Here is a 28,000-nt window from a genome sequence, read left to right as displayed (position 1 = left end):
AGAGCCACAGCCAGGGTAGCCAACCCTCCCCACATCCCACCACCCCCAAGAAATCCTCCGAATACCACACGTCATAACTTTAATACTGTGTAATATTTTCTCTTAAAATACAGTCTCTTCTGAGGTAGACAGACCACAACTGCAGAGCATTATCAGACAGGAGATAAATATGTCCATGTACAACACACAGCAAAATGAGGTAGAAATGGTCACAGCCGAAGGACAGGATCCCAACCCAACCTTGGTGGAGGGAGTGGACGGCTGGACGGCCGGACGGCCCGTGTGCCCTCCCCTGCAGGGCACGCTGCCCCTCCCACGCTCCACCCCTGGATTCTTTGGTATGCCCCCAACATTGCTAGAGCTGGACCTGCCCTGCCATCCTGCTCATGAGGTAGGTGCTGCAGCTGGGGACTGTCTTCGTGTGCAAAGCTTCCAAACCTGGGAACACAAAGAGGCCAGCAAAGGACGTGGAGGGACCCTGGGGATTGGCCCATGAACTACCCAGTCCCCTAGAGGTGCTGCTGCTTGAAGGGACAGCTGGGTCCCCAACTCCACTGCCCTACCCCTCTACCCCACCCCCACCCCCAGACCTGAGAGAACTCCTTTACTCCGTGTTCCCACCAAGGATCTTTTTGCAGCAGCACTGAGTCCCGCCCTTGGTCGGCTGGCTCCACAGAGAGGCTCGGAGAGAACAAGGATGAAGGGGAGGCAGAGCTTTCCTGTCCACACTCACGGCTAGCGCCTGCCCTCAGCACCCTGGCCTCTACCACATCTCTCATGACAGGGGACTGGGAACTGTAGGGATAAGCGGGGGTGGGGCGGGGGGCTAGGGTGGGACAAAGATGGGGAGCGTCCCTTCTTTGTACCAAGATTGTGACATGGTCTGAGGGGCTAAACCACTGAAGCCCCGTGAGGGGAACAAGCAGGAGGAGGCATGGGGTGGGAAGAGGAGGGTTCTAGTCCCTCTGTCACAGGACAACACCCTGTACTCTCCAGGCCCAGCACTCCAGGGGAGCAAGTAAATACACTCCCCACAGGACTTTCTCCAGAGCAATGCTCTGCCTCTGGACAGGTCCTAGAGGAACAGGTGGCCTGGCTCCTAGTAGTCAATTATTGTGCCCAGCCAGACTTCCGGCTAGATCATCTTCATTCCTGAGGGAATCCTCTTAGCCTGGGCTAGGGAGCCTCTGACCAAGCAGGTGTCCAGTGAGGTGGCCTGAGAACGTTCCACTTGGGTCACTTCTGAGGCAGGATATGGGCAAGGGCACCCCAGCCCCTTGTAAGCTTCGCAGACAACCTGGAGCCGAGGACGGAGCCCACAGGAGACAGTGGCAATAAGGGAGCCAGCCTCACCCCCCCCCCTGGAGTGCCCTGCCCCCACCCTCTCCTCTTGCTCCCGAGCTGGGCCTGGGGAGGAAGCCCTTGGCTACATTCTGTTTCTATCCCAGCAACAGCAGTTTGGGGCTCTTATCTGGTGTTCCTCAGCAGCCCCAAATCTCTCTGGTCTGGGAGAATCTGCTCCCCTGGGGTAGGGCTGGGAGTAACAGGAGAGCAGGCAAAGTCTAACATTCTTTCTGAGGTCAGTTTCTTCCTGAGTTGTCAAAATAAAACGAAAAACAGCAAATCCTACACATCTTACAAAAATAAGAGGCCTAAAATATTAAGCAACCTACATTTCTGGGGCAAACCTCAAAAATGAACAAACCAAAAAAAACGAAACAAAACAAAATAAAACCCTTCTTTGGGTGTGTCCCCCCCCCATTTCCTTGTTCCCACCCCTTAGACCCAAGATGTCAGGTGGGTAAGTGTACTGAGGGGGTTGCGGGGCTCACTACGCCCCCTTCTCAGCCTCTGGGCCAAAAGAACTGTCAAGAGACGCTGCGGTGTGAACGAGGAACAGTGAGGAGGGTTAAAGCAGAGTCCAGGAGACACACGGCAGCTACCCAGAGAAGCACAGAGGGCGACAGATGAGGTGGGGACCGGAAGGTGGAGCCGAAAGGAACAGGGACAGTATGGGGAGGGCCAGGGACAAAGCCTTGAGAAACTAAGTCAATACAGAGGAGGTAGAACGGGGAAGGAGGATGCTCAGGGGGCAAGGAGGCAAAAGGATTGTGGAGAGAGGGCGGGAGTTCCCTAGGCCCTGGTGCCAGCTCATGTCGGGTGTGCCCGGTGTGCCCGGCGGAGATGGCGAACTCCCCGTCCACAATAAATAGGAGAAACCTGAGTACATGGTGCATATGGCATCGATCTGCCGGGCAGGAACATTTTCCTTCCCACAAAAAACAAATCCACCGGCAGAGCCCTCCCCTCTCCCGCCCCACATTCATCACTCCTTTGGCCAAGGACATCCCCTGAGGCGGAGGTGGCCTCCCCTCTGCCACCCTCAGTGTCCAGAGCCATACATTTTGTCCCACTCCACTAGCGAGTCCAGCTCCTTCGGGGAGGCCCGAGGGCCCACCTTGGCTAGAGCAGCCTCCATGTCTTTGTAGGAAAGGGGCCGCTGCAGTCCGGAGAGCCCCGCCTCGGCCGCTGCCTGCTGGCACAGCTGCCCCAGCTCGCCGCCCGAGAAGCCCTGGGTGCCCTGCACCAGGGCGGCCAGCTCCCGCTCGCTCAGCGCACAGCCCTGCTGAGCCAGCGCCCTCTGCAGGATCTGCCCGCGCGCCGCGCCGTCGGGCAGGGCCACGTACAAGCGCAGCGCGAAACGCCGGCGGGTCGCCTCGTCCAGGGCCCCCGGCCGCGAGGTGGTGCCCACCACCAGCACGCCGTCGGAGCGCGCGCCGCAGCCGCCGTCCAGGCAGGCCAGCAGGGGCGCCCGCAGCGAGGCGCCGTCGTCCCGCGCCGGCAGCAGCGCGTCCAGCTCGCTGATGAGCAGCACCGCTGGCGGCCGGCAGCGCGCGGCCGCGAAGGCCGCCTGCAGGAGGCGCGCGCCCTCGACGGCGCCGGAGGCGGCCAGGCCGGCCCCGCGCAGGCGCAGCAGCGTGGCGCCCAGCTGGGTGGCGAGGCAGCGGCCCAGCAGCGCCTTGCCGGAGCCGCGGGGCCCGAAGAACAGCACGGTCCGCGGCGGGCGCGCGCTGCCGGGACAGGCGGGCGGCCTGAGCAGGGGCCACAGCAGCTCCTCCTCCAGCGCTGCCTTGAGCGCGCCCTGGCCCGCCACGTCTGCCCACTGCACCGGGGGCCCGCAGTCCACCATCTTGCTGGTCACCAGCTCCAGGGTCCCCGGGTCCACACCTTTGGGAGGCTCCCCCGACGGCGCCGTGAATCCTCCGCGGGTGGCCGGGGCCCGCTCGGGGAACTTGTCGAAGGACTCGAGAGGAGGGCCGTAGGCGGGGGAGCCCAGGACCTTGAGAGGGCCGCCGCCGCCGCCGTACTTGCCCGTCCCCTCCTCCGGAGCTCCGGGTGGCTTCGCGCGGAACCCGTTGCCCCGACACTCGGCGTCGTCCGCGGCGGGGTAGGCGGCACCGTCGGCCGCGGGGGCCTTGGCGGGCTCGTAAGCGTACTTGCGGTAGCGGGCCTCCGCGCCCTCGTCCACCGCCTTGCGCTTGAGCGACACGCCCTCGGCGGCGGCGGGGAAGCCGTAGGGCGCGGGCCGGGGCGGTGCGGGGGCCGGCAGGGGCGTGGGGGCCGCCAGGCCCGACGGCAGGTAGGGCGCGGGGGGCGCGGCGGGCGGCGGGAGCGCACCGTAGCCGGGCTGCGCGGCGTAGCCGGCCGCCGGGTAGTTGTAGAGCGGCGCCGAGGGCCCGTAGCCCGGCGGCGGGGCTGGCTGCAGGAGCGCGGCCGGGGGCGGCGCGGCCAGCGCGGCGCTCGTCTGCGCGCAGTAGCCGGGCGCCAGGTACCCGCCCCCGTAGCCCGTCGCGTACTCGGTGGCCGCCGATGGGCCCCCGCACGCGTTGCCCGTGTACAGCGGCTCGGCCAGGTTCCCGGCTACTACCGGGGAGCCCCCGAGGCCCGCGGACCCACCCCCGCCGGCCGGCTTGGCTCCCGGGAGGCCTTCGTGGAGCGATGCCAAGGGGTAAGGGGGCTCCGGCCCCGGCCAGGGCTCCGGGTCCCCTTTGGCGCCGTTGAGGAAGGCGGCGTCACCGTAGCCGCCTAGGCCCGGGCGCTCGTAGGGCGAGTCCAGGACTCCGGAGTACTTCTCAGCGTAGCGCTTGAGGAGGTTGGAGGCAGTGAGCGCGGAGATGTCGTCGTGTGCCCAAGCGTAGTGGCAGCGCTGGCGACCCCCTGGAGGCATCTCCAACTTGTGGGCCGGCGATGGGGTAGTGGAGGAGACGTCCAGGTGCTGCTCTGGCCACTGGTTGAGGGGCTGGGCGTGTTCTGGTGTCCAGTGCATCTTCGACAGAGCTGCAGGTAAGAAGAACAGTGACTGGTCAGCTCCTGCAGTGGCTGCGGGGACCCACTGGTGGTCCCCAGACTTAGATGATGACAGGCTACCGGCTCCCACCCTTTGGACCTAGAATTAGTTTTTGTTTTTTAAAGATTTATTTATTATGTATACAGTGTTCTGCCTGCAGGCCAGAAGAGGGCACCAGATCTCATTACAGATGATTGTGAGCCACCATGTGGTTGCTGGGAATTGAACTCAGGACCTCTGGAAGAGTAGTCAGGGCTCTCAACCTCTGAGCCCTCTCCAGCCCTGTTTTTGTTTTTTTTAATTTTTATTTATTTATTTTTGTTTGGTTGTTTTTTGTTTTTTTGGTTTTTTTTTTTTGGGGGGGGAGGTTTCGAGACAGGGTTTCTCTGTGTAGCTTTGCACCTTTCCTGGATCTCGCTCTGTAGACCAGGCTGGCCTCGAACTCACAAAGATCTGCCTGGCTCTGCCTCCTGAGTGCTGGGATTAAAGGCGTGGGCCACCACTGCTGGGCTTTGTTTTTGTTTTTTTAAATAGTTTCCTTGGCACCAAGAAGGACCCAGAAATGCCATGGCTAGCCCTAACTGCACACGTCAGGCAGTGGTTATCCTCACCACACAGGTTCTGCCCCTCTGTGGAACAAAGGTCATTATTGGGACCTATCAGAGGGAAGGGCCAGGCTGGGAGAAGAGCTAGCCCATGTGAGGCTCGTAGGTAACAGACACTGCTGTTCACCCACTATATGCTGACCACTGCAGAGGTGAGGCAGGCCCAGAGCTAGGCGGTCCAACCAGGTTGACACTGTGAGATTCTTTGTTCACCTTGGCTTCAAAGAGATCCAAAGTCCACTTTGGGCCTGAGGTCAGAAGTGCCCTGGAGTGTGATCCTTCCCATCGACCCCGAAAACCACGGTTGCTAAGCCAGCAACCCTTACTTCCTTGCCGTTTGATTTCTCTGGGCCTCTTCCTAAAACTAGAACGCTGCCAACTGCTCTCTGTAGTAGCTATGGAGTCTGGGCAGGTTCTCCTGCCTGCTCCCTTCCAAACCTGCCTGTTCGAATCACAAACATTATTTGGAATGGGCAGATCATTTGCTGAGGTCCACGGGGCAGTACAGAGCATGCAGGTCCCATTAAGTGCGTCCCAGAGCTGGTAAAGTCCCTGCCTGGCATGCTCAGAGACCTGGGTTCTATCACCAGCACTGGAGGGGTTAAAAGAGTGAACCTTAATTTGCTCTGAACTTCCCAGTCACCAAATAAAGAGGGAGGTACATCTCTCACTTTGTGAGACACCAGTCCTCAGAGGGACACAAAACTGTCCCTGGGGTGTGGGGTCACGGAGCGGATCTGTGCGATGTCACAGTGTCTCTGCACCATCGACAGTCAGAACATTCCAAGGCTGTTCCCTGAACTGTCTGTCCTCTGGCACCCATCAGGGCACGAGTCCTGAATTAGTAAGACATTCAGGGCCTGAGCAATTGGACATGGTTCCAGTCAGCCAGCCTGACCCCAGAACAAAATCTCAAAGTCGAAATGAGCCCATGGCATACCCAAACACAAGTTCTGTGGTGATTATTTCTCAAGCCCAAGCTTTTGGTGAGTTTATTTAGCAGGTTCTTCCTTTGGCACACTTTGTGTGGCTCTGTGTGTGTGTGTGTGTGTGTGTGTGTGTGTGTGTGTGTGTGTGTGTGTGTTTTGCTGCAGGGGGGACTGAACCCAAGGCTCCTGAAGGCCAGGTAAACACTAGGAAGCATTACCTCTAACTTCTCTGCAAAAACTGTATTGAGCAAAAGCTATGTGCTTTGCTAGGCCTGGAGTTAGATTAAAGGGTGGTGAGGGAGGTTCAGCCAGCCGGAGAAGTCACGTCAATAACATCCTTTGTGAAACAGGAGAATAGAGGTGCGTGCCTGGGGTCCTGGGGCTCAGGAGAACACGCCTCTCCTGGCTGAGAAGGACTCACCCAAGAGCTCTACCAAAGTGTCTTCGTGGCATCTTGAGCCGTTCCAGGGAGCAGTGCATCCTGGGTGGCAGGAATACCCAGGGCTAGCCGGCTGCAGTTATGCACGCCTGCATTCCTTGCGCTCAGACGGAGCCCTGGAGTTTTAACACCAGCTTTAGCAGCACAAAGCAAGGCAAACCACAGCTGGCCCCTTTGGGCACTGTACTGCCACCTGCTGGAGACATCACAACCTACAGACCTATTCCGGGCTCTTGTACAGTGCACACCTATAAAACTACACACTGTGAGCCTATAGAGAGGACCAAGAAATGCGGTCTCTGGAGACGTGTCGGGGTGTGTGCAGGAGGCTGAAAGCCGTGTCTCCTCCAGTTCTGCATAGCTGTCCATACCGGCAGCAGCTGGTCATTCTCACTACTCTTGTGACTTGACTGATGGCAAGAAACAGCCTTGGGAAGGGACATGGGCCCCATTTTCACTTTTATCTACATCTCTGTCAACCTCGTAGCCAAAAGGCCCGCGGGTCCACCTAGAAAAGGCGTAGCTATGCGCTAGTACCTAAAAGTTCTGGAGGTACCAGCCGCCGGAAGGAAGACACACAAGGGGTCAGGTCCCCAGCTGAGGGCTTTTCAAAGATGAGAGCCATCACCTGGTGATAAAGGGGCAGTTTCCTGGGACATGAAGTCACGACTTATCCAACGACGGGGTCAGAGGAGGTGGCATCAGTTACATAGATGCCAGTGTCCTATTACTCCATCAAACCCAGGGTCCGACCCCACGTACTCTCACCTGTGTGCTGGCTCCTGGACTATCAATACAGAGCAGACATGTGACCTTAAGGACTGTGTCTCTCGGGAGCACACTAACCCTGCAGGGGATGAAGGGCACAATAAGGTCCAGGCTTGGACTTGTCCCCACGAGTTGCCTTCTCCCTTGCCAGGCAATCTTCACTTAAGTCCTCCCCAGGTACCACTGGGAATCACTCGTCCTCTGAGCCTGATTCTCACTCTCTTCTGCAGAAGTCAGCCCTCTTGAGAGGAGACCTGATGCCTGGCATGTCGCCTAGTCACTGGCTTGTCTCCTCAGGCGCTTTAGATCATAGTCTCTCCGTGTTTACCAGGAGAAATGAAGCCCATTTGTCCCTATTTCCACCTTTACCTGCATCTGTGTGCACCTTGTAGGCCAAAGCCTGATGGTCTACCCACCTCAGCTGGAGATCCCCATTCTGACCCAACCAGGATCTGGTCTGACCCCATGGGGCCAACCTAACTGCTGCATACCCGCTCCTTCCCTATCGTGAGTGTAACTCATCTCCAAGATGAACTCACTCGGCCCTGGGTCCCCACTAGCCACCAGCCTGGCTCTGCACCCCTTCTTTTGGTGACCGTGGTCTATGTGTAGTGACCAGGATCTGCTACGTGTCCTTTAGGCTAGCAGGTAGGCAAGGAACCATGCCTCCAGCAACTCCTGCTAAGCTGAGTTCTGGAGCATTGCATTTCCTCCAACCTAGCGAAGGAAGGACAAAGATCTGGTCTGTACCTGAGTGCCTAAGGCCTGGGCCCAAACAAAAAAGGGAGGGAGGCCAGGCTCCAGGATCTGTGTTCAGGTTGCAAATGGTAGCAAAAAGGATCCCAGAGACACAGCAGACAGCAAGAGTATGTATAGCGTTACATGCACTTGAGAGTGAAGGTCCCCAGCAAGAGCACCCGAGCTCTTTACACGCTACAGAGTGGTCCCAGGTGCTTCCTTGCACACTAAGCCACACCAGCTTGGCCTCCGGCATAGATGGAGATCACTAACTCCCTGCTCCTACCAGCCCTTAACGCTCCACACAGACAACCTCCCCCTCTGCTTCCTTCCGACTCACTCCGTCCTCTAGTCCCTGGGTCATCAGAGCCAGGGGTGAGGGACAACCAGGACTTGGTCAAGAGTGGAGCCCTGAATCAGGGAGGCCTGTTTCAAAGCCCCACATCCACACACTCACAGGGGACCCTGAACAGACTGCCCAGCCTTATGGGACCTCATTTTCTCCAGATTAAAGGGCATAATACCTAACAGGCCGAGGGACTGAGGATTTAAAATGATGTGTGAGAAGAAGTACAAACTGTAAGTCCCAAGTAGTACCCCTCTCTGGCTCAGTGACTGAATGGCTCCCTTGACCTGGGGCCTGGGGCAAGGAGCTGGCTGGAAGCCTGCTTCCGGCTCTGACGGGACAGGATGGTCCTCATGCCCTGTCACAGAACCCTGCTCTGTGCTTGCCCTGCACTGTTGCAGAGAGAGTCCTACCTCCCTCCAAGATCCACAGCAGATAGAGATCAAAACTCTGGCCCTGGACGTCATCCTGCGGTGCCTGTCTCCAAGCGCTTTTGTCCTTCAGCCTGAGGAGAGAGTCACAGTGCTCACTCCTGTCCCGCCTAAGAAAATGGCTTCAATATTTCCCTGTAGACATAGCTGTCTCCCAGTGCTGTGGGTTTGGTCTTCATAACTCATGGGGGAATTTGTATCCCCCAAAAGGCTGTTCCTTTCCCTGTGGACACGCAGTCACACAACTGCACATGGCCAGAGCGGGCAGACAGTCCCTAGTTGGGGTTTTGTGGCTTGCCCTAGTGGTAGCTGGGACTCTGGGTAAAGCACCCTCTTTCCACATATGGGGTACGGCAGTGGCTACAGAACAACTGGAGAGAAGAATCAAGTTTCTCCTTCAGCCCCACTTCTCATTTCGAGGAAGTCCAGGGTTGCAAAACACGCGTCTCAGCCTTCACAACCAGCTTCAGCCCTGCGCCGCCTCCCTGCCTGGGAGTGCCCCACCCCCACCCCGGTGCCCCAGGCCTGGCCCAAGTTTTGACAGCTTAACCAGCAGCCCCCACGCTGTCACTGGATGGCCACCAGCCAAATGCCTCACCTCTCTGTGCCTTACACTCTGCCTGCCTGTCAGTAACAACTGGCTCCATGAGAGGACTCCAAACATTACACCAGAATCCTAACGGGCTTCTTAGAGATTAAGTTGCAGGATTTAGACAGAGTTGGATGGGAACGCAGCCACACAGGGTCTCCACACCTCTCCCCATTCCCTATAAGCCCTTAAGACCTCAGAAATTCTGATTCCAGATTCCATTACCCACTGGGAGGGGGGGGGGAACCCCACTCAGCCGTAGTGGAGGAGAGCTGGTGCCCCCTTCTGGACAAGTCTCCTCCAGCTCCATTATCTCAGCCTGGGACAAAAGGGCCGAGTGGAGAATCGCATTGTGAGGCCTCCGTATGGAGATCTCATTAATCTATTCACCGAGGCTCCACAGCCCTTTGTCACAGGCTTTTTGTCTACTGCTTACAACTCGTCCCAGGGGTCCGCACTCCCTGGCAGAGCCTGAACAGGCTCCCTACTCTACTCAGACCCTGGCCCTCATGCCAACCCCCACCTATTGAAAAAAGGAAAGAGAAACCATGACATGGGTCTCTGGAGGACTGGGCACTTGCAATTACCACACAGAAACCCCTCTCCTCAGTTCCAGGCCAGAGAACAGGCCCCAGGACAGAGGGATCCTCCTGCTTGGGGGATGCTCTGGGGGCCTGGCACAGAACCAGGCTCAGTGCATGCCTAGGAATTAGCAGAAGTTGCCAGAAAAGTGACCGTGGTCCATATTAACTAAATGTACTGTCTTCTAGCCTTCCAACACTTTCAGAGTGTCACCAACCATGTGCCAGCTAATAGACAAGCAGGATTGGGTCCAACTGTGACCCAAGTTTACAGCCTTGATCAGCTAACGAGTGTAGTCAGGAAAAGGGAGAGAGGGAGGAAGCTGTAAAGGAGGAAGAAGGAACGGGAGGTATCAACCAAAAAGTACAACATCTGAGTTAGGAGGAACGGGCAAGGGCTGTGTACATCCCCATGACTGTGGTTAACATAATATTGTATACTTGAAAACTGCTGAAGACTAAATGTTCTTACCACAAATAACCATGTGAAGTGATGTACAGAACTAGTGTGCTTTAGCCTTATAACAGTATATTCATCGAAAACATTCAAATTTTTGTTGTCAGTTCAAAATTAAGTTAAAAAAATCACTACAATCCTCAAAGCTCTGATAACTTTAATTTTTCAGTGCTAACGGAACTCACAGGGATACAGTCAACAGAGTTTTTTGTTTTGTTTTGGTTTGGTTTTGAATGTGTATGGGTGTTTCGCTTTCACACCAAGTGCGTACCTGGTGGCCAAAGAGGCTAGAAGAGGGTATTGTATCCCCTGGGACTGGAGTGACAAATGGTTGTGAGCTGCCATGTGGGTGCTGGGGATTGAACCCCGTCCTCTGGAAAAACAGTATTCTTAACCTCTGATCCATCCCTCCAAACCCTTGATAAGAGTTGTTAAAAGATTTTTAAAGTGTGTGTGTGTGTGTGTGTGTGTGTGTGTGTGTGTGTGTCTTTGTGAGGCTATGTGCACATGAGTGCAAGTACCAGCAGATGCCAGAAGAGGGCATAATATAGGCCACTCAACATGGATGCTAGGAACCTGTTGTAGACTATTATTTTAACTAGGCAAAGATGTGTTACATTTGTTTATGCTGCATTTGTTTAATTATGTAAGATGTGTTGCATCTGTGTCCCCTGCCTGCCTAAGGCACCTGATTGGTCTAGTAAGGAGCTGAACAGCCAATAGCCAGGCAGATGAAGGATAGGTAGGTGGGGCTGACAGGCAGAGAGAATAAACAGGAAGCAAACTCTAGGCTTGAGAGGAGAGGAGAAAAAAATGAAGAAGACGCCTAGGGCAAGAAGTCAGGCAACCGTTGCCAGACAGACAGACAAGAAGCCGTGAAAGTAAGATATTCAGAAGTAAAACAAGTAAAAAGCTGAGGCAAACGGTAGATGAAGAGAAACAGGTTAATTTCAGATAAAAGAGCTAAGCTAGGTGCTGGAGAGATGGCTCAGCGGTTAAGAGCTGGTTAAGAACTGGCTGTTCTTCCAGAGGTCCTGAGTTCAATTCCCAGCAACCACATGGTGCCTCACAACCATCTGTAATGAGATCTGGTGCCCTCTTCTGGCCTGCAGGCAGAACACTGTACACATAATAAGTAAGTAGAGGTCTTTAAAGAAAAGAAAAAAAGCTAAGCTAAGGCCAAACATTCAAAACTAGTAAGTCTCTCTGTCATGATTTGGGAGCTGGTTGGTGGCCAGGTACAGGAGAAAGAAGAGCCTAGAACAGGAACCAATCTTAGGTCCTCTACAACGGCAGTATATGTTCTTAACCACTGAGCCATCTCTCCAGCCCTGCCAGGTTGGGTTTTTTGTTTGTTTGAATAGCAAAAAAAGGGATGGGGGCAGGAGAGGGAGAAAAGATTTATTCTGGAGGTTCCAAGACAGCCAAGGCTATCTGGGGCTGTGGCCGTCACCCAAAACGGGTCTGCGAAGATTGGAGCCTTGGCGCAGACTCCAGGCCCAAGATAAGAGAAGAAGGAAGAACCATGCTGAGCCGCAAGCAGTGTCCACGTTGGTCCTCTCGTTGACTCCCATTCTCCCTACAGAAGTAGGCGTTTGCAGAGGCTAGATGGATACCACTGAGGTGTGGCCGGCCCTAGGAAGGGGACCTCTTCCCTAGGAACCAGCATGTTCCCTCTGCACCCATCGTGCCGAGGTTCATGTGCCACGTAAGGAGCAGTGTTCTGAGGGACCAGGGGCCGCCCTCCCCAGCCGTCCCTAGCTCTACTCCTGGCCCAGAGCCAGAGTCAAGACCGTGGAGCTGCAGGGGGGGGCACAGAGGGGGCACAGAGGGGCACAAGAAATAAGCACAGGGCTGGCAGACATGAAGGAGGGAGTGAGGAGGGGCCGGACCTCAAAGCTCTTTTTATTTGGACTGATTCTCCATTTGCCTCTATCCGAGTTGCTCCTCCTTTATCAATTTTCTGTGAGGAACACAGGCCTCTGCTGAGGGGCACCAGCCTAACAAACGAATGCAAGCCACTGTTCCTCCCAAAAGATATCCAGAAAAATCAGCCCAGCTCATTCAGAACCACGGACAGGCTTTCCCGCCTGCCATGCCCTCTCTGCTCACTAAGTCTTTTAGGTCCATCAGGGTCCATGGTGAGTCCTGTGTCTTTCATGCATCCTTCCCAGGCCCTCCATCGCTAACCCCTTACCTCCTTGGGAGGCTGGATAAAGTCTTCATGGCCACAAGAACAGGGGCGGATGGGCTAATGAGTTGTGTGTGGGCTTCCTCTTGGGCCCTAATCTCCCTCTTAACACTCAGTGGCATTGTCCCAGATTCCCTCCTTCCTGCGGGGCCCATTCCCCCTCTCTCCACTGTGTCCTCCTCAGTCCACAGTACGCTGCGCTTTTTCCCTCTGTCGGGGGCAGAGCCTGGAATAAGCTCTGCTCTCCCTCTGACTAGCGCCTCTGCCAGCTGCCTACAACTTTCCCAGAACCAACAGTTTGAAAGTCACGTAGGTTAGCATTTCTGGTTCCTCTCCTTTCATCTTCGACCTGGTCCGGCTCTGTGTTCCGGCCCGGCACTCCACTCACCGGCGTCCTCCTCCGGCTCTGCTGACCCAGGCACAGGCCAGCAGGCTCCCTCTGACTTCACCTCATCTCTGCTCCCTTAGCTGCCCTCCATGCCCCTAGCCAGCCTCCACACACTCACAGGCCTGGGCTCGGGCTTGTCTCTCCATGCATGGCTTTGGATGATCACAGCCAGGCTCGAAAATTTGACCGTCACTTGTATATAGATGTTACCTAGACAAGGTCCCACAGCCTTGGTTTCTTAACTGTACTTCACCATGGCTGGCACATGTGGCCTCCAGTCCAACTGCCACAGGGAACACGTCTCAAAGTCAAAGCTGAGTGTGGTAGCACACACCTGTGGAATCTCAGCACTTGGAACCTGGAGGCAGGAGATTCAGGAGTTCCTCAGCTAAATAAGGGATTTGAAGCCAGCCTGCATGAAACTTTGTCTCAAAACGCCAAGACAAAAACAAAAGCATGTCCCCAAATCAAACTCTGGCTACCACCCCATCCTACAGCCCATCCTACAGCCTTCTCCATGGTGGAGAGGGCAGCTGCCTCCCTCCAGACTGCCCGGGCAGATGCCACCCATGACCATCCATTCCTTCACACTGCAGACCAACAGATCAGCTGGCCCTGACTTCAAAATGTGTACAAATGAAACCCCTTCTCAGCACCCCCAGAGACATCTCTCCTGCGCCCCCAGGTACCGCACGGGCTCCACTCTGTTCTCCACTAGCCAGCGCGATGCTCTGAACCCTGTCTGATTGTCACCTCACTTCTCATAACTGTCCCCTCCGCCTGATCTTCTTGCCAGCGCTCGTCCTGTATGTGCGTTCTCCTCTGTGGATCCACTAAAAGCCCCAGGACAGCGGGGGCTTCCTGTCCTTCACTGTCCTTTCCCAGGCAGCCAAGACATGCCGGGCACACAATAAGTTCTTGATAGATTTTAGGATGGATGGATGGATGGATGGATGGATGGATGGATGGATGGACGGGTGGACGGACGGACGGGTGAATGGGTGGATGGATGGATGGATGGATGGATGGATGGATGGATGGATGGACAAATGGGTGGGTGGATGGATGGATGGATGGATGGACAAATGGGTGGGTGGGTGGATGGATGGGTGGGTGGAAAGATGGGTGAGTGAGTGGGTGAGTGGGTGGATAGATGGATGGATGGATGGATGGATGGACAAACGGGTGGGTGGATAGATGGATGGGTGGGTGGAAAGATGGGTGGGTGAGTGGGTGGGTGGAGGGATGGACAGATGGACAGACAGACAGGAGGATGGGTAGAAAGATGGATGGATAGGTGGGTGGAAAGATGGGTGGGTGGGTGGGTGGGTGGATGGGCAAAGAGGCCCCAAATTGCTTCTGTCTCCCTATAAGAAAATGGGAGTGTCTCATTAAGACGGTAGGCTGGCAAGAGAAGCCAGCAATGTGTGGAGAGGGCACTGTGTCTCTGCGAACACCAGAGGAACGTGCTCAGCACCAACCCGACTGGAGCCCAAAGGCACCCATCCCAGGTCCTTGGGACCCACCCAGCCTCATTTCTCTCTCATCTCCCTTCTGCTTCCCTCCCACAGGCCTCCAAGGGAAGACAAAGGGGGCGATGGAATTCCCATCAAAGGCCACGGACACATGGTAAAGAGATCAGGGCCCTTGGGACCCTGCTTCCTGGAGGTAGCGAGGCCTCCCCGCCAGCCTGGCTCCTCTCCAGGGTGGGGGTGTGGGGGTTACTGCCCCTGGCCTCCTCATATGTCAAATGCCAAACAGCAGGAGGTCAGCCTGAGCTAAGCTGGCCAAGTGGCCCCCATCTGGGCCGTGTGTGCACACATGAACTGGGGTGGGGTGGGGTGGGGGGAAGGGGCAGCAAAGAATCCCTGTCTGTGTCCTCGGTCAGGGCCACAGCCAAGCTGTGACCATCTGTTGTCCTGCGGAGAGGCCAGGCCAGGGGCTGGCACCCTTGAGGAGTAAGCCTTCCACTTTTCCTGGGCTGGTAGGATTTGCAAAACTTTTAGTTAGCATCGGTCTTCCTTCTTAGTGCTCACTAACAGAGACTCTGTTCTTCTGTCTTGAGGAGGAGCAAATGGATGCTGGGAGGGGACAGGGATTCTCCCAAGGTTAAAACAGTTGTTAAGAGTGGAGTGTGACTCAACCCATATGCTTCTAGCCCTGCTCCCTGCTCCCCGCTCCAGCCTCAATCCTGGGGGCGTTGCTCAGGATCTACGTCTGGCTGCTGCTCTGCTTGTCTACTTTCAACCTGCCTCCTCCTCCAGGAAGTCTTCTCAGGCTGGCATCCCCACTGAAGTTCCTACAGTCTCTCACAGCTAGAGGAATACAGCCACCCCTTTCCTACTACGCTTGTTTGGCCCATGCAGGGTCACTAGAAGACAGCTCGGCCGCCACACGCAGTCTCTAGCCACGGAGAACGCAGACAGCATTTCCAGGTGGGGCAAGCAGGGTCCTCCTGCCTCGTCACACAGACATAGTGAGGCAGGGGTGCCTTCTGCTCCCAGACCCTTCTCTTAAAGCCCACAGCTATCCAAAAAACAGGCACCAGCCACAGGGAACTATTTACATTTAAATCCATTAAAACTTAATAAATTTAATAATAAAATTAAAATGGAGTTCCACAACAGCTACGTTCCAAGCACTCAAAAGTCACGTGTGGTATCAGCTCCATATAGGACATCACCGTGGAAAGTTCTGGCTGCTCTCATCTCATCATAGGGCTCTGCTCTGTGGCCTGAGCTTTGTTGGGGGCCGTGGTGGCAGGCCGCTCCTCAGGCCTCAGGTGGCCTTCCTCAGGACGCAGGCTGTTCCTTCGGCCTCCCTGATGATTTTACAGCCACCCTGGACTGCAGCTTCCCTGGGATGGCCTCAGCCTGACTGGGGTAACCCCTCCCCCAGCCTGTCTGGTCTACCCAAGGAGAGGCGGGGCCGGCCTGAGAGCTGGGACACAAGGTAGAACATGGCAGTTTGTCATCTGGCCCTCGGGCTGGCCCTGCTTCCCTCCCCCATCAGCTCCTAAAACACCCCTCCCCCACCCTGCCCACCATCCTCATCCTCACCCAGTCCCAAGGACAGATGGGGGCCGGCAGGGGGGGGGGGGGGGGGGATGCGGCCACAGTGAAAGCGCCGTCAAATGACAACAGAGTCCGGGGGTCACAGCTGTGTCCCCTGAGGCCTGGACAGTCCATGCCCAGCCTTGCTGCCTGGCCATGCTCGGGCTGAAGTGAATCTCTTGGAGGGGAGGGAGGGGGTGGGGAGAGGCCGTGGAGAACCTTAGGGGAGGATGATCTTCGCTAGATTACCCCAACAGATGCAACCCAGTCCCACCACTTAGCATGGTCACACACTCACCCACCCATGCACTAGCCCCCACCAGGTGGAGATGCAGAGATGGACAAGCGGGATCCCTCATCAGCTGGACCAGGTAAGGGCAGAGCTGGTTCTGAGCTTAATCCCTGTTCCAGGCTAGCTGAAGATCCTTTGTCTCTGTCCAGTGGTCTGAGCAGGGTGGACAACCCCCACGCCCCCCAACCCCCCCTCTCTCTACACACACACACCCACACACACACACACACACACACACACACACACACAGCTGCTTCCACAAACCTCCTCTCAAGGTCCCTGACCAATCACAGCTCTGATGAGTAAAGTCCCCCTGTCCAGCAGCCCCCAGGGAGTGTATTAGCACATTTGAACCGCTCAGGCCTCCACTGACAAAGCCTGGGGCCTCGGGAAGAGCCACAGCAGGAGGGCGGGGTCTTTGGGGGAGCGAGCCTCCCCCTCCCAGGAAGAAGCTCTACATTCTGGGGCTCAGAGGAATTCGGGGGTCTGGGCTCTAGCGGTGAATAAGCAATCCATAAAATCCCAATTTACACACTCACTGATCAGCCTGTCTACAACCCCAGGAGGCCAGGGTGACTCCCAGACCCTCTCCCCACACTCTGAGGAGCTTGACGCTGGACACAGGATGTAAGGCTGCCAACGTTTAGGCAACCCAGCCCCACTCCCAGAGCTCAGGGACCTGCCAGTGCCTCCTGTAATCGGCTGCCTTTGGGGGTACCTCTGCTAGGCCCCAACCTCTGTCCACCTCAGTGAATCAGCTCTTTCCTCCGGGGCTGCCCTGAGGCTCCAGGCCTGACTTAATCACATTTCCAGCTCAAAGGCCCTCTCTCTCCGCTCCCCCTTTTCCAACTGCTCCACCCAGCTCTCCCGAGACCATCTCTGGGTACTGTCCCTGCTGAGGAATGCCCTAAACTCTAGCCTCCCACCAGACTAGGTAGGACCCCCGTGTCTCCCCTAAAGAAAGCACAGATCACTCAGGCCCATGTTGTGAGTAAGAGAGATCAGCCTGGTTGACCAGCATTCTCGTTTAAACAAAGCACTACCACTTCGGACTCTAAGTGACGAGCCAGGGATCGCTGAGGGGGTCACCAGAGCTGACCTGTGTCTGCCTCTTGCCTGTGGAGATGGGCTATAGGAATGGGTGCACGGGTTCCCCGGATCAAGAAAAGTGAGTCCTGGGCTGCGAACAGTTTGGAGGGCAACACAACCCATCCTACCACACTGCCCTTGAGCCACAGTTACAGTCAACCAGGAATCACTTCTGGGCCCCCTCCCCGGGAAGGTGCAGAAAGGGGCTGTGTATAACCCAGTGTGCTTCCCAAAGGACACCCCCCCCATCCTCATCAAATCCTAAGGACAGATGGAGCCAACGGAGGCCACTGCACACTGTCTGGAGTCACCGCAGGACGGGCATTGTGGTGTAAGCCCATTCTGCAGCAGGACACTCTCCTTCCCTTCTCCCCTCCTCATCACCGGCTGTTTAGTCCAGTACTAAACCGCCCAGCACAGTTTAGACCCACCATGGACCTGAGGGAGCCAGCCATCAAACAGCCAACCAGAAGAGGGCCCAAGGCTAGGGATTTCTAAGGCCATTCTAGGAAGCCCAGAGGATGACTGTGGGGGAGGGGCCACAGCCCTTCCCCTGTCCCACGGCTTATCTGTCGCACAGAGTGAACACAGGCCATCCAGTCAGCCTGTGAGATGAATGGCACCTGTCTGGATCTCTGGTCTCACCTCCAGGGTGGACTGGAGCCCAAGCACTTCCAAGGCACGTGCTGGTGGGAGCTGGGGCCGAGCAGGCAGCAGGCAGGGCAGGGCAGGCAGCAGGCAGGGCTCAGAGCCCTGGAAGAGCCCTGGAGAGGGAGTGCTTTCCCAGCCAGAAAAGAACCACCACCACCACCACCACCACCACCACCAAAAAACCCAGCAGGTTTGAAGGGTGACTATGGAGCAAAGCGCAACCTAGCTGCCTGCCGGGGCCCCGGGAGAGCACAGCCTACAGCCCTCCCCTGTCTTTGGACCTGAGAACACAGCCCCCAGGCTGTCCTAGCCAGTCCCTGCCTCTCTAGCCTGTGTCCTGTCTCTAGCTGTCCCACGAGCTTCTCCTCTGTCCATTAGGAACCCCAGGGCCCTCCTAACGCCGCCTCGTCTGTCGCTGTGAAACCGCCCAGGCAAGCAAGACAGCCTGCTTGCATTTCAGGTCCCTCCTGAGAGCCCACTGACCAGATCTAACCAGCCTGACCCCCCACTTTTCACTATCCCTGGGACCTGAAGAGCCAAGAACCCGGGTGAGAAACTCTAGGGCCTGCCAGGGTGTCCAGAGACCTTGGATTCCACATGACCCAGCAAACATTCCACCTTCCCCCTCCAGAGTCCATCTGTTCACCCAAGACTGTCACCACTCGGGAGCCACAGCCCAGACCACAAGTCACCTAGTCCCTAGACATTCTCTGAAATGGTCCCCCACAGCTGGCCCCATGTTTGAACCCTCTGCCTGGCTCTGCTCTCCAGTCTTTCTTCCGTCTGGCTACCAAGGAGGTCCCCCAGTCCACAGCACAAAGCCAGTTCTAACAAGGGACAGACAGACTCCCTTGAAGAGGCCCTGGTCAGGAGATGAATCCATCGTTTGGCCCAGCCTTGTCCCTGTCTCCTCTTCGGCCACACTCTGCTGGGCTCCGTCTGTCTGTCCCCTCTGCCCCGAACACCTTCCTATGGTCTACACTGGGGAACTCCCAAGCTGTTTACAATTCCACTTGACTCTGAGGCCATCCCTGGCTCCCTCCTTCACCGTCCGCCATTCTGATGCTTATTGACGGCCGCTATCACTCACTGAACTGAGTTCCTCTTCCCTGCTCAGCACTCCAGTACCTATGTGAATCTCCCTAGGGCAAGCTGTCTGGCCAAGCACCCCACGCTGCTCTCCCCCATGCTCACCCCTTATCCTTCCCCTGCCTCACTGCTTCCTCAGACACAAAAGGTATGTGTGGGGGGTGCCAAGGCCTTCGGCAAGGGGCTAGTCCATCCGGCTTCATAATGGTAACTGCTGCGGTTAGGACAGCTGCCTTCCCCAGCATTCCAGAAGAAAAGCCCGCAATCCGCACTGCCCCGCACCTGCAGCCCCCGTCACCACTTCCTGGAGATGATTTGGGTTTTCAATGGGCCCTGCCTTTGATCTCCGTGCTGTCCACCTCACATCAGCGGCCCTTTGGGGCTCAGCTTCTCCCTTTCCACAGGCCTGCACCAGGCTGTGGGGACTCAGTACCCACGGGGCTGTCACAGGCGCTGCTGGGCCGAGCTGGGGTCACTGCTTCCTAGCAGAGTCTGCCTCCTGGTGAGTCCGCACCTAGGGGTCACCTTCCTTTGGGACTTGGCACTGGGTGGGCAGGAGACACGGCACTGTCAGAGCGCTTGGCCAGGTTTAAGCCATGGGCCCTTTTTACAGCTGAGGAGTCTGTGATCATTCTCAAAAGTACTTTTCAGTGTATAAATATTTACTTTTTTTTTTGGTTTTTTGAGACAGGGTTTCTCTGCGTAGCTTTGCGCCTTTCCTGGAACTCACTTGGTAGCCCAGGCTAGCCTCGAACTCACAGAGATCCGCCTGGCTCTGCCAGTGTATAAATAAAATTGCATTTGTCCAAAAGGAGAAGAGTAGCATTGGAAAGCTGACCCATTCATGAACTTCTCCGAAGTCCTGGAACATAAGCCTCAGGCCAGGAGCCCAGAGTCTCCTCCAAGACTCCATGTTGCCCCTCCACTCAGCCAGACCTGGGATCTAGTCGCCTTGAGTTGACGTGGGAGGGTATGAGGCCTCCAAAAGGTTTAAAGTCTGGCTGATCCTATTCCCTGGCCTCAAATGTGTCCTCATTGCTGTGCATGGTGGGGACGAGAGACCCGCCCCCACGGTGTCTGCCTGACCAAAGGTGAAGAGACAGGCCCAGGCAGCCCACCTCCAAATCCCCGGGCGGGCGGGCAGCCCTCCCAGCCTCTCCCCAGCCCTGGGGTGCTGAGCTGAGTCACTCAGCTATGCAGCCTGGCCGGTCCACCTGGGTGTTGACTGGGACGGGTCCTCGAGGGGGCGGCTCCCACAGCTGCAGGACCTCAGGGACAGAGAGAGCAGGAGAAACAGGGGTGGGGGGTGGTTAACAAAGGGGTGTAGCCACCGGACACCCCTCTGCTTGCCTTGGTGGGGTTCTCAACACATTACCCACTCCCTATGTGCCCGATATTTAATGGTCACAAGAGTCCAAGAGCAGCACTCCCAGGTGACAAACAAGGAAACTGAGGCACAGTTCCCTTGTCTAAGTCACCAGGCCAGAGCAGGGGGCAAAGGGATGCCATTCGATTTAACAGCTAGAAAGATGTGGCTGTTACTTGACCCCTCCAAGTGGCCTATGTGGCCTCCCTAGAGCCCCCCCCCCATTACAATCGAGCCCAGAGCTCAGCACCCTCCGAAGCTATGCCTGTGCCCAGGTCTGAGGAGTTCTAGCCTTCAGTTAGCTCCAGACGGTAGTTAGAGTCACGGTCACACTCAGAGGAAAGTGACCACCATGTCCCCACCAACAGGGACCCTGGCCGTCAAGGCTGGGACTCTCCCCTCCTCTGGAGAGCCCCCTGCGGTTCCCACACGGGTGAGTGCCCGCTGGACACTCCGTAGGTCCCGAGCTGAACTCCTAGACTTCCTCACCCCCGTAACCCACTGACAGAACGCCATCGTTCTCGACAAGGGGCTGAGGACCCAACGCTCAGGCCTGAAGAGGGTGGGGCAGTAGGGGACATGACAGGGAAGAGCGCCACCCCCAAGGGACATGTCTGTCTGCAAAGGAAGCTCTCCTGGAGGAAGGCCTGCTGCTTTAATTGGAGCTCCTTGCTAAAACTCATGTGATGACCCACATACAGTAAGACCCTGTCTTAAAAAAAAAATTACAAAGAAAGCAGGAGACAGAGACCCCATCCTTTAAGGGGTGGTTGTACCATGAAGGCTCTGTTCTCATGAATGGATTCATGTCCAGCCAGAACATGAATCAGCCGGAGAGGGTCCGCCTGGCATGCATAAGGTCCCCAGGTCACTCCCCAGCACTACTTCCCACAAAAGGAGTGGGATCTGAGCATGGGGGCTCACACCTTTAATCCTAGCATTCATAAGGCAGAGGCAGGCAGCTCTCTGTGAGTTCAAGTCCAGCCAGGGCTATATGGTAAGACAGTGTCTCTCTTTTTTTTTTTTTTTTAAGGAATGGGTAATAGCAATTGCCAGAATGGACAGTCATCCCTGGCCAGTCCTCTCTGTCTCAGCCTAGGGCCCATGTGCCCGTCCACATGTCACATGTCCACATGTCACATGTCCACATGTCACATGTCCACATGTCATGAGCAGTATAAATGCCCTTGCCAGGGGCTAGCCCTGAGCTCTTGAACTTCTCAGGCACAGGAAGTTCAAATAAACCTCCACTCGTGGTAAATCCCCTAGCTTCTGGTAATTCCAAGGAGCAAAACCATCCATGAACCACTGTCTCTGCAGAGTGAGGTGGGACAGGCAGTTTCTCCTGGTGGTCTGCTGTCGAGTGCTCACTGTCCCCAACAGACACCACCCTGCAGACTGGGTGGCAACAGAACCCAGAATGCCAGGAGTTGGGGTGGGAGGTGTACAGTGGCCACTGGGTTTTTGGTTTTTTCCCCCCCTATGACCTCAGGGAGCAAACACTTCCCCAGAGTCTTAAGCATCCAAGGGTCAAAAAGAACTCAACGTTTCAGGAAGACAAACCCGAAGAGTGACCCTTGTCCCAGTTGTCTGCTGGCCGCACTGACGCAGCCTCCCCAGGACAAGCCCCTTCCCAGGGTTCCTGTTACGGTAGCTGGCCTCCCTCGCAGCCTCTCCGAACCACCCTGTACAGCTCTTCGTGGCCACACCCTCAGAGGCTCCCTTCTATTCAGGGAATGTCCTTTTGCCTCTTTGCCGGCCTCCAGCATTTTGTAAGTTCCTTGAAGGTGATACCACATTTAAATGGGGGGGGGGGGTGAATGGCTACCCGATCTCCAAGGGTTAGCAACCACTATTTGCATTCGATGCCTGTGGCAGGCAGCCCCGGGGCTGGCAGTGCCCCCATCCCGGCAGGAGGCTAAGACAGCCTCTAGGGGCTAGCCCGAGGGTTCAGTGGGTAAGGGTGCTTGGTGACATGTCTGTCAATCTGAATCTGATCCTGGAACCCACACGGCGGGAAGAGAATCACCTTCCCAAGCTGTCTCCTGACTTCCACACGTTTGCAGAGGCACATACACGTAGTCAACAAATAAATAAATGTAAGGTTTTTGAGAGAGACTGACCCTGACTCCGGGCATGAAAGCCCAGATGGTAGGGTAGAAAGGCCAGGGACCATAGCTGGCGTTCTTTGGAGCATGACTGGAATACACCCAGGATGTTGTCGTGCCGGGTCACCACAGAAGGTAGGGATCCATCCAGGGGTCAAACAGGGAAATGTAGTTTCTTCCCTGTGTCAATCACTAAGCTTGTCCCTGGTCTAAGGGTGCCAGGCACTGAATGGGACAAAAGAAGGACAGGCTTTTGTCTCCCCTGTTCCTACAGGAAGGCTCCCCAGTTCCTGCATGTTTCCTGAGTTCTCTACCCTGACGATGCCTCGGAGAGGTTTCAGAGATGGTGTGGGCAAGCCTTGTGGTCCAGAACCCTCACTCATACACCTTCTTACTCGTGCCCTGGGAGACGGTTCTTTGAAGTGCCCGGGCTCTGAGTCACTGAGCAGGTCACTAGAGATGGGCATATACTGCATTGACAAAGAGGCAGACTGAAACCAGGGCCCACATCACCACTGCGGGGCTTTTACCCCCAGCTTGCAGTAATAAATCCGAGACGGAGATGGAGACTGCAGACCTCACTTTCCCAGAGTTCCACTGGCAGGGTCACTACAGCTCCAGGCTCGTCCTTAGAGTAGGGTCCAGGACTAACAACGTAAACTGGGGTTGGGGTGTGGGGATAGAGCTCAGTGATGGGGTGCTGATCCAGCATGGGCAAAGCCCCAAGTTCAAGCTACCGTACCGCAGTAAACAAATCAATAGGGTTGGGCTTGGGCTCAAGTTTTCATTATGAACTCCGGCCCACCTGCAGTTAGCAGCTGAATTCTAAAGCTGTCACAGTTCGGAACCAGAGGGCAGCCAGGTGCCAACTGCACCAGTCGGCAGAACGTCGCCCTCACGGCCTGGGTCCTCCAAGACTAGAGCTCTGTCCCCTTGTTCAGGCCTCACCCCCAGTCTCAGCTCACTTCCCAAGTGCTCCAGGAGTTACTCTGGTCCTCAGGAAGTGCTCTGAGAAGAGCTGGCTTTCTCTCTGGCCCTTGTTCCCAGGGACACGTGGACCCTGAAGCATCAGCCTCTTTCCAAGCCACACAATCCGAGATGAGGAGCAGCGTGAACCCCCCAACCCGGAAGCAGTCCCAGCGACTCCCCGTGCCTGGCCTGTGGCTCCTGCAGTCCCCTGCCAGGAACAAAGCCCTGGGATGAACACCCAGCAAGGATGTCAGACCTAGGCTGCAGGCCAGACCCTGGCCTCAGGACCTCAGAGGGGCTGGACTGGTGGAGGGCTTCAGGTGTCCCAGAGCTTAAAGGAGAAGACGAAGTACGGTGGGGTCAGCTAATGACAGTGCCCTTTCCTGGGGACACCTTCATTAACCTCCTTGGGGGCTCTGTAAAACAAGGTACAGACCCACAGTTTGTTGTGGTGTCCCCGCCCCCACTGGCCAAGAGTCCAACCCAGGACCTTTACAATCTAACCAAAAGCTCTACCAGTGAGTTAACTTCCAGTCCAGAGACCCGCAGAAGAGGTAATCTTTTTTTGTTGTTGTTTGTTTGTTTTCTAAGACAGGGTTTCCCTGTGTAACTGAAACTCACTCTGTAGACCAGGCTGTCCTTGAACTCACAGAGATCCACCTGTCTCTGCCTCCCAAGGCTGGGATTAAAGGCAGAAGAAGTCATCTTTTTTTTTTTTTTCTTCGAGACAGGGTTTCTCTGTGTAGTTTTGGTGCCTGTCCTGGATCTTGCTCTGTAGACCAGGCTGGCCTCGAACTCACAGAGATCCACCTGGCTCTGCCTCCTGAGTGCTGGGATTAAAGGCATGTGCCACCCGGCTAGAAGAGGTCATCTCAAAGGCCCCTGCCGCCTCTAGTTAGATTCTTCCATTACATGTTTTTAAGCATAAGCCCCGCCCACCCAGTCTGCAACTCAGGGTCAGCTGCGGCTCCGGGAAAGACCATTAGATTTCTTTTCTGTTTGTTTGTTCTTCTGGGGGTGGGTGGTGTCACCCAACAAACATTGTATCAGTGAGCTACATCCTGGCCCTTTTTTGTTGATGGTGGTGGGTTTTGAGACAAGGTCTCACTCTGGTCCAGGATGATACATCACTATGTAACCTAGGCTAGCTTTGAACTCATGGCAATTCTGTCTCGGCCTTTTTAGTGCTGGAATTAGAGGTGTGAGCCCTCACACCCAGTTTTACTCTGGACCCATTTCTTGAGTCTTTGCAGGTAAAGCCCTGGAGTTCAGTGTCACACAGCTCTGAAGACTCTCTAGCTCTCAGAAGACAGCAGTGGAGTCGGACTAGGATTTCAGGTGAATATGGCTCACCACTGCCCCTGACTTCTGTCCACTGGCAGGCAAGAGCTCTCAAGGCATGCCAGGCCTTGGTCCTTGGTCACCTTCCCAGATGCAGCCCTGGAACTTTCCTGAGCCAGGCTCCCGTGCGGAGCCTGGTTTTCATTAAGTACGGTGATGAAGTCATTGAGTGCCAAGGCAAGAAGAGGTAAAATTCAGCTAGAGGGGTCAGGGAGGGAGAGGGCGGCCAACCAACCTGTCCCCTGACCTCCTCCAAGACCACTGGTGGGGGAGGGAAGGCAGGGCTCCTCGGGACCCAGGGCTGCAGCAATAGGAACTTGTGGTGGGGAGTGGGGGAGTCCGGCCAGATAATAAGCAATTGTTAATGTGATCCATATGGACCCTGACTGGCCTCTCTGTTTAACAGGATGATAATGGCGGAGAAAGAATGCTGGTCTGTGGGGAAGGAAAGGGGCAAAGTCCTCCCTGGACTGGGGGGTGGGGTGGGGAGGGTCATCGGGGAGGAGGAGGGGTGAAGGGGGAGGAAGAAAGGAGGAGCTGAGCCACCCAGGGGTCTCCACCACCCTGGAGGAGTGACCAGATCCCAAGTTTTGCAGACCACCTGGTTAAAACCTTCACGAAACTCCTTTTCCTCACCCAACCAATATTTATGGGCACCCAAATGGTGCACAAAGTGCGCTGTGTGTGCCGGCCTCCTGGAGGCATTTGGACCCAGCCACTGCGGCAGGGGGGCACAGGTGCAGGGCAAGGGGGCTGCGGAGGGAGGGGCAGATGACAGCATCCAGGGACTCTGGGGAGGCGACACAGGGGGATATGCAGCATCCTAGCTGGGCCCTGAAGAATGAGGAGGTTGTGGCAAGACCAGGACAATGGAGAAGACATTTGGCTGAAGGGACAGCAGGAGCAGAGGCAGAGAGGCGTGAAATTGCGTGGAGAGCCTGAGATTCAGCAATAAAGCTGCAGCCAGGCAGGGGAGGGGAGGGACTCTTGATCCATAAAAAGCTGTGGCCATGGATGACCAGGAGGGAAGCAGGACTGGACTCTGGAACGCCACACTGGGGCCTGGGTTCCTCTCTCTTGCCTCTCTTTTCCCTGCCTTGATCTGGGCTGTGTCCTGGAACTGTCTAAGTAGGTGAACCTCAACCTGGCGACTGTCTTCACCAGAGCCCAAGAATGTGCTGGACCTTGGAGGCCCACCGCGTCATCCCTGTGCCGCTCAGGCCCCTCTCCTCCTCCCAGGGAGACTGAGAAGTCTTGAGGACTGGGCCTTCCAGGAACAACTCCAGTCCTAAACGACAACTAAATTCCCGTTGGTCCGTAAAGGAAGGGCCTTCCCCTAGAAGACCGTACAGCAAGGGCGTGTGGGTCGCTTCTGGATACTGCGGGCACCAGTGGAATCAAGTGGAAATAAATGAAATGGTGTTAAATATGGGTAAGGGGGATTTACGAGGCCTGTCACACAGTCCTCCGGGGCCGTCCAAGCAAGACCCTCCCCTTTCTTCGGGCGACTGGAGAAAGTCCCGCCCCGCCCCCTGCCCGCAGCTCCGGGCGGCCCGAATACCCGCTCTCAGATCCTGAGGCGCTGCAGCTCGGCACCCCCTTGCTGCCCTGAGGGGGGTGGAGCAGGACTAAAGCCCAACAGAGAATGGGCGTTCAAACCCGACCTGGAGGTTCTGGGGGGCCGGAGGTTCCGAAGGATGCTCAGGGGTTTCGGAAGGGACTCTGGGAGGGTCCGCAACTCCCCCAAGCAGTCTGAGGTCTCTGGACCACATCATCTCCAGGCCCATTCCAAATATGGGGTGACTCTGGAGAAGGTGTCAGAACCCGGGAATCAAGAAGCCCCCAAGTCTGTAAACCCAGAACGGGGATGGGGGCAGACCCCCCAACTCCTAGCTGCGGGGCTGAGAGCCGGAGCCCGCTCCGCCTCTCCTGCCGGTGCGGACAACACAGACATTCTTCCGTCCTGTATTCTCCTCCAAATTAGGTATCCATGGAGACTGGGCCGGCAGCCTGACAGCCCCACGGCCTAATCCTGATTTAGTGACCGTCCCTTTAACAGCCCACCCACCCGCCCACCCACCCCTGCACTCCGGGCCGCCGCGGGGCGCAGGCTCCTCCAGGCTGCTCTCGCTCTCCCCGGCGCAGACCGCTCCACAGGCCCTCGGCCAGCGGGAACCACTGGACCAGAGAGGGCCGGGAGGGAGCCAGCATCTATTAAGCTCTTACTGTGTGCCCAACTATCTACGGGGGACCCTCTACCAAGGGTCTGGAAGTGGGACTCTCTGCGTAGACCAGAAGAGGGCTCCAGGAGTGAGGAAGTTTTAAGGGGCTCTCGCTAGATCTGGGAACTGCGGGGGGGGGGGGAGTTCAGGGTTAACCAATGACCCACGCGTGAAAGTAAGCGCAGCTTCGTGCAACACCCCAACTCGGAGCTGGGACCGCCGTCCCGGGCTGAGGAGAATCGGAAGGCGTGTGCGTTCGGGGCGCAGGGACAGAAATGGCCTCAGTCTCCTGTCACTGCCCCGTCACGATGCCGGGGAATCTCCAGGCCAGTAACCCAGCCCCCACCCCCTCCCGCACACACAGGGGCCGCTGGACAAAGACCTGACGGAGTGGGAGGGGCCTGCGGGCCGGCCCTCGGGCTCCGGCCGCCGGATCCTTCTGGGACCCGAACCCGCAAATCCTAGCTCCCTCTCCCCAAGCCCGCAGACTCCCCAGAGCCCGCCGCTCGCTACCACCACCACCTCGGCTCCTGACCCGGCGGCGAAGCGGGTGCCCGTCGGCGGCCGAGCGGCGATCCCATCCCTGATCGCCCCCTTTCCTCCCGGGAAATGACCCTGGGCTCCCACGCACCCGCTCGGGTCTCTCCCGGCCTTGCCCTCCGACCTCCGCCTAGTTAGACCCCCTGCCCCTCAGCCCCCGCCCTCCCCGGGCCTCGCACGGCCCCGCGCCCGCGGACAAAGCTCCGGACATCGGACCGCACAGTCGCCACCCCCTGACCCCCGGCCGGCCCGCGCGCTCCCGCGCCTGCCCCCCGCCCGGGCCTGCGACGCGTACCTCGGCATCCCGGCCGGGTCCTAGGTGAGTGTGCGCGGCCTGGGGGGCGTCCGGCCCAGGGACCGGGGCGGGAGCGCGGGCCGGGGCGACGGGCCAGGGCTGGGGGTCAGCGGCGCTCACCATCCTGGGGCCGCTGCTGCTGCGGCTTCTGCGGCCGCCGCGGCCGGGAGCGGGA

The 28,000-nt window shown here is 56.8% G+C and overlaps 1 protein-coding gene across 1 annotated transcript; it reads right to left on the bottom strand.

Annotated features, from left to right (window-relative positions):
- Positions 1–65: 65 nt before the first annotated feature.
- Positions 66–28,000, bottom strand: Fignl2 (fidgetin like 2). The gene is made up of 2 exons (XM_028874534.2): positions 27,826–28,000; positions 66–4,338 (listed from the first exon to the last, which is right to left on the bottom strand). Exon 2 carries the CDS (start codon positions 4,325–4,327, stop codon positions 2,384–2,386), a length of 1,944 nt encoding a protein of 647 aa, XP_028730367.1. The 5' UTR covers positions 4,328–4,338; positions 27,826–28,000; the 3' UTR covers positions 66–2,383.

This window comes from Peromyscus leucopus, chromosome 20 (genome assembly GCF_004664715.2).
Source record: "Peromyscus leucopus breed LL Stock chromosome 20, UCI_PerLeu_2.1, whole genome shotgun sequence".
Taxonomy (NCBI): Eukaryota; Metazoa; Chordata; class Mammalia; order Rodentia; family Cricetidae; genus Peromyscus; species Peromyscus leucopus.
This window is presented reverse-complemented; position numbering and strand designations above follow the sequence as displayed.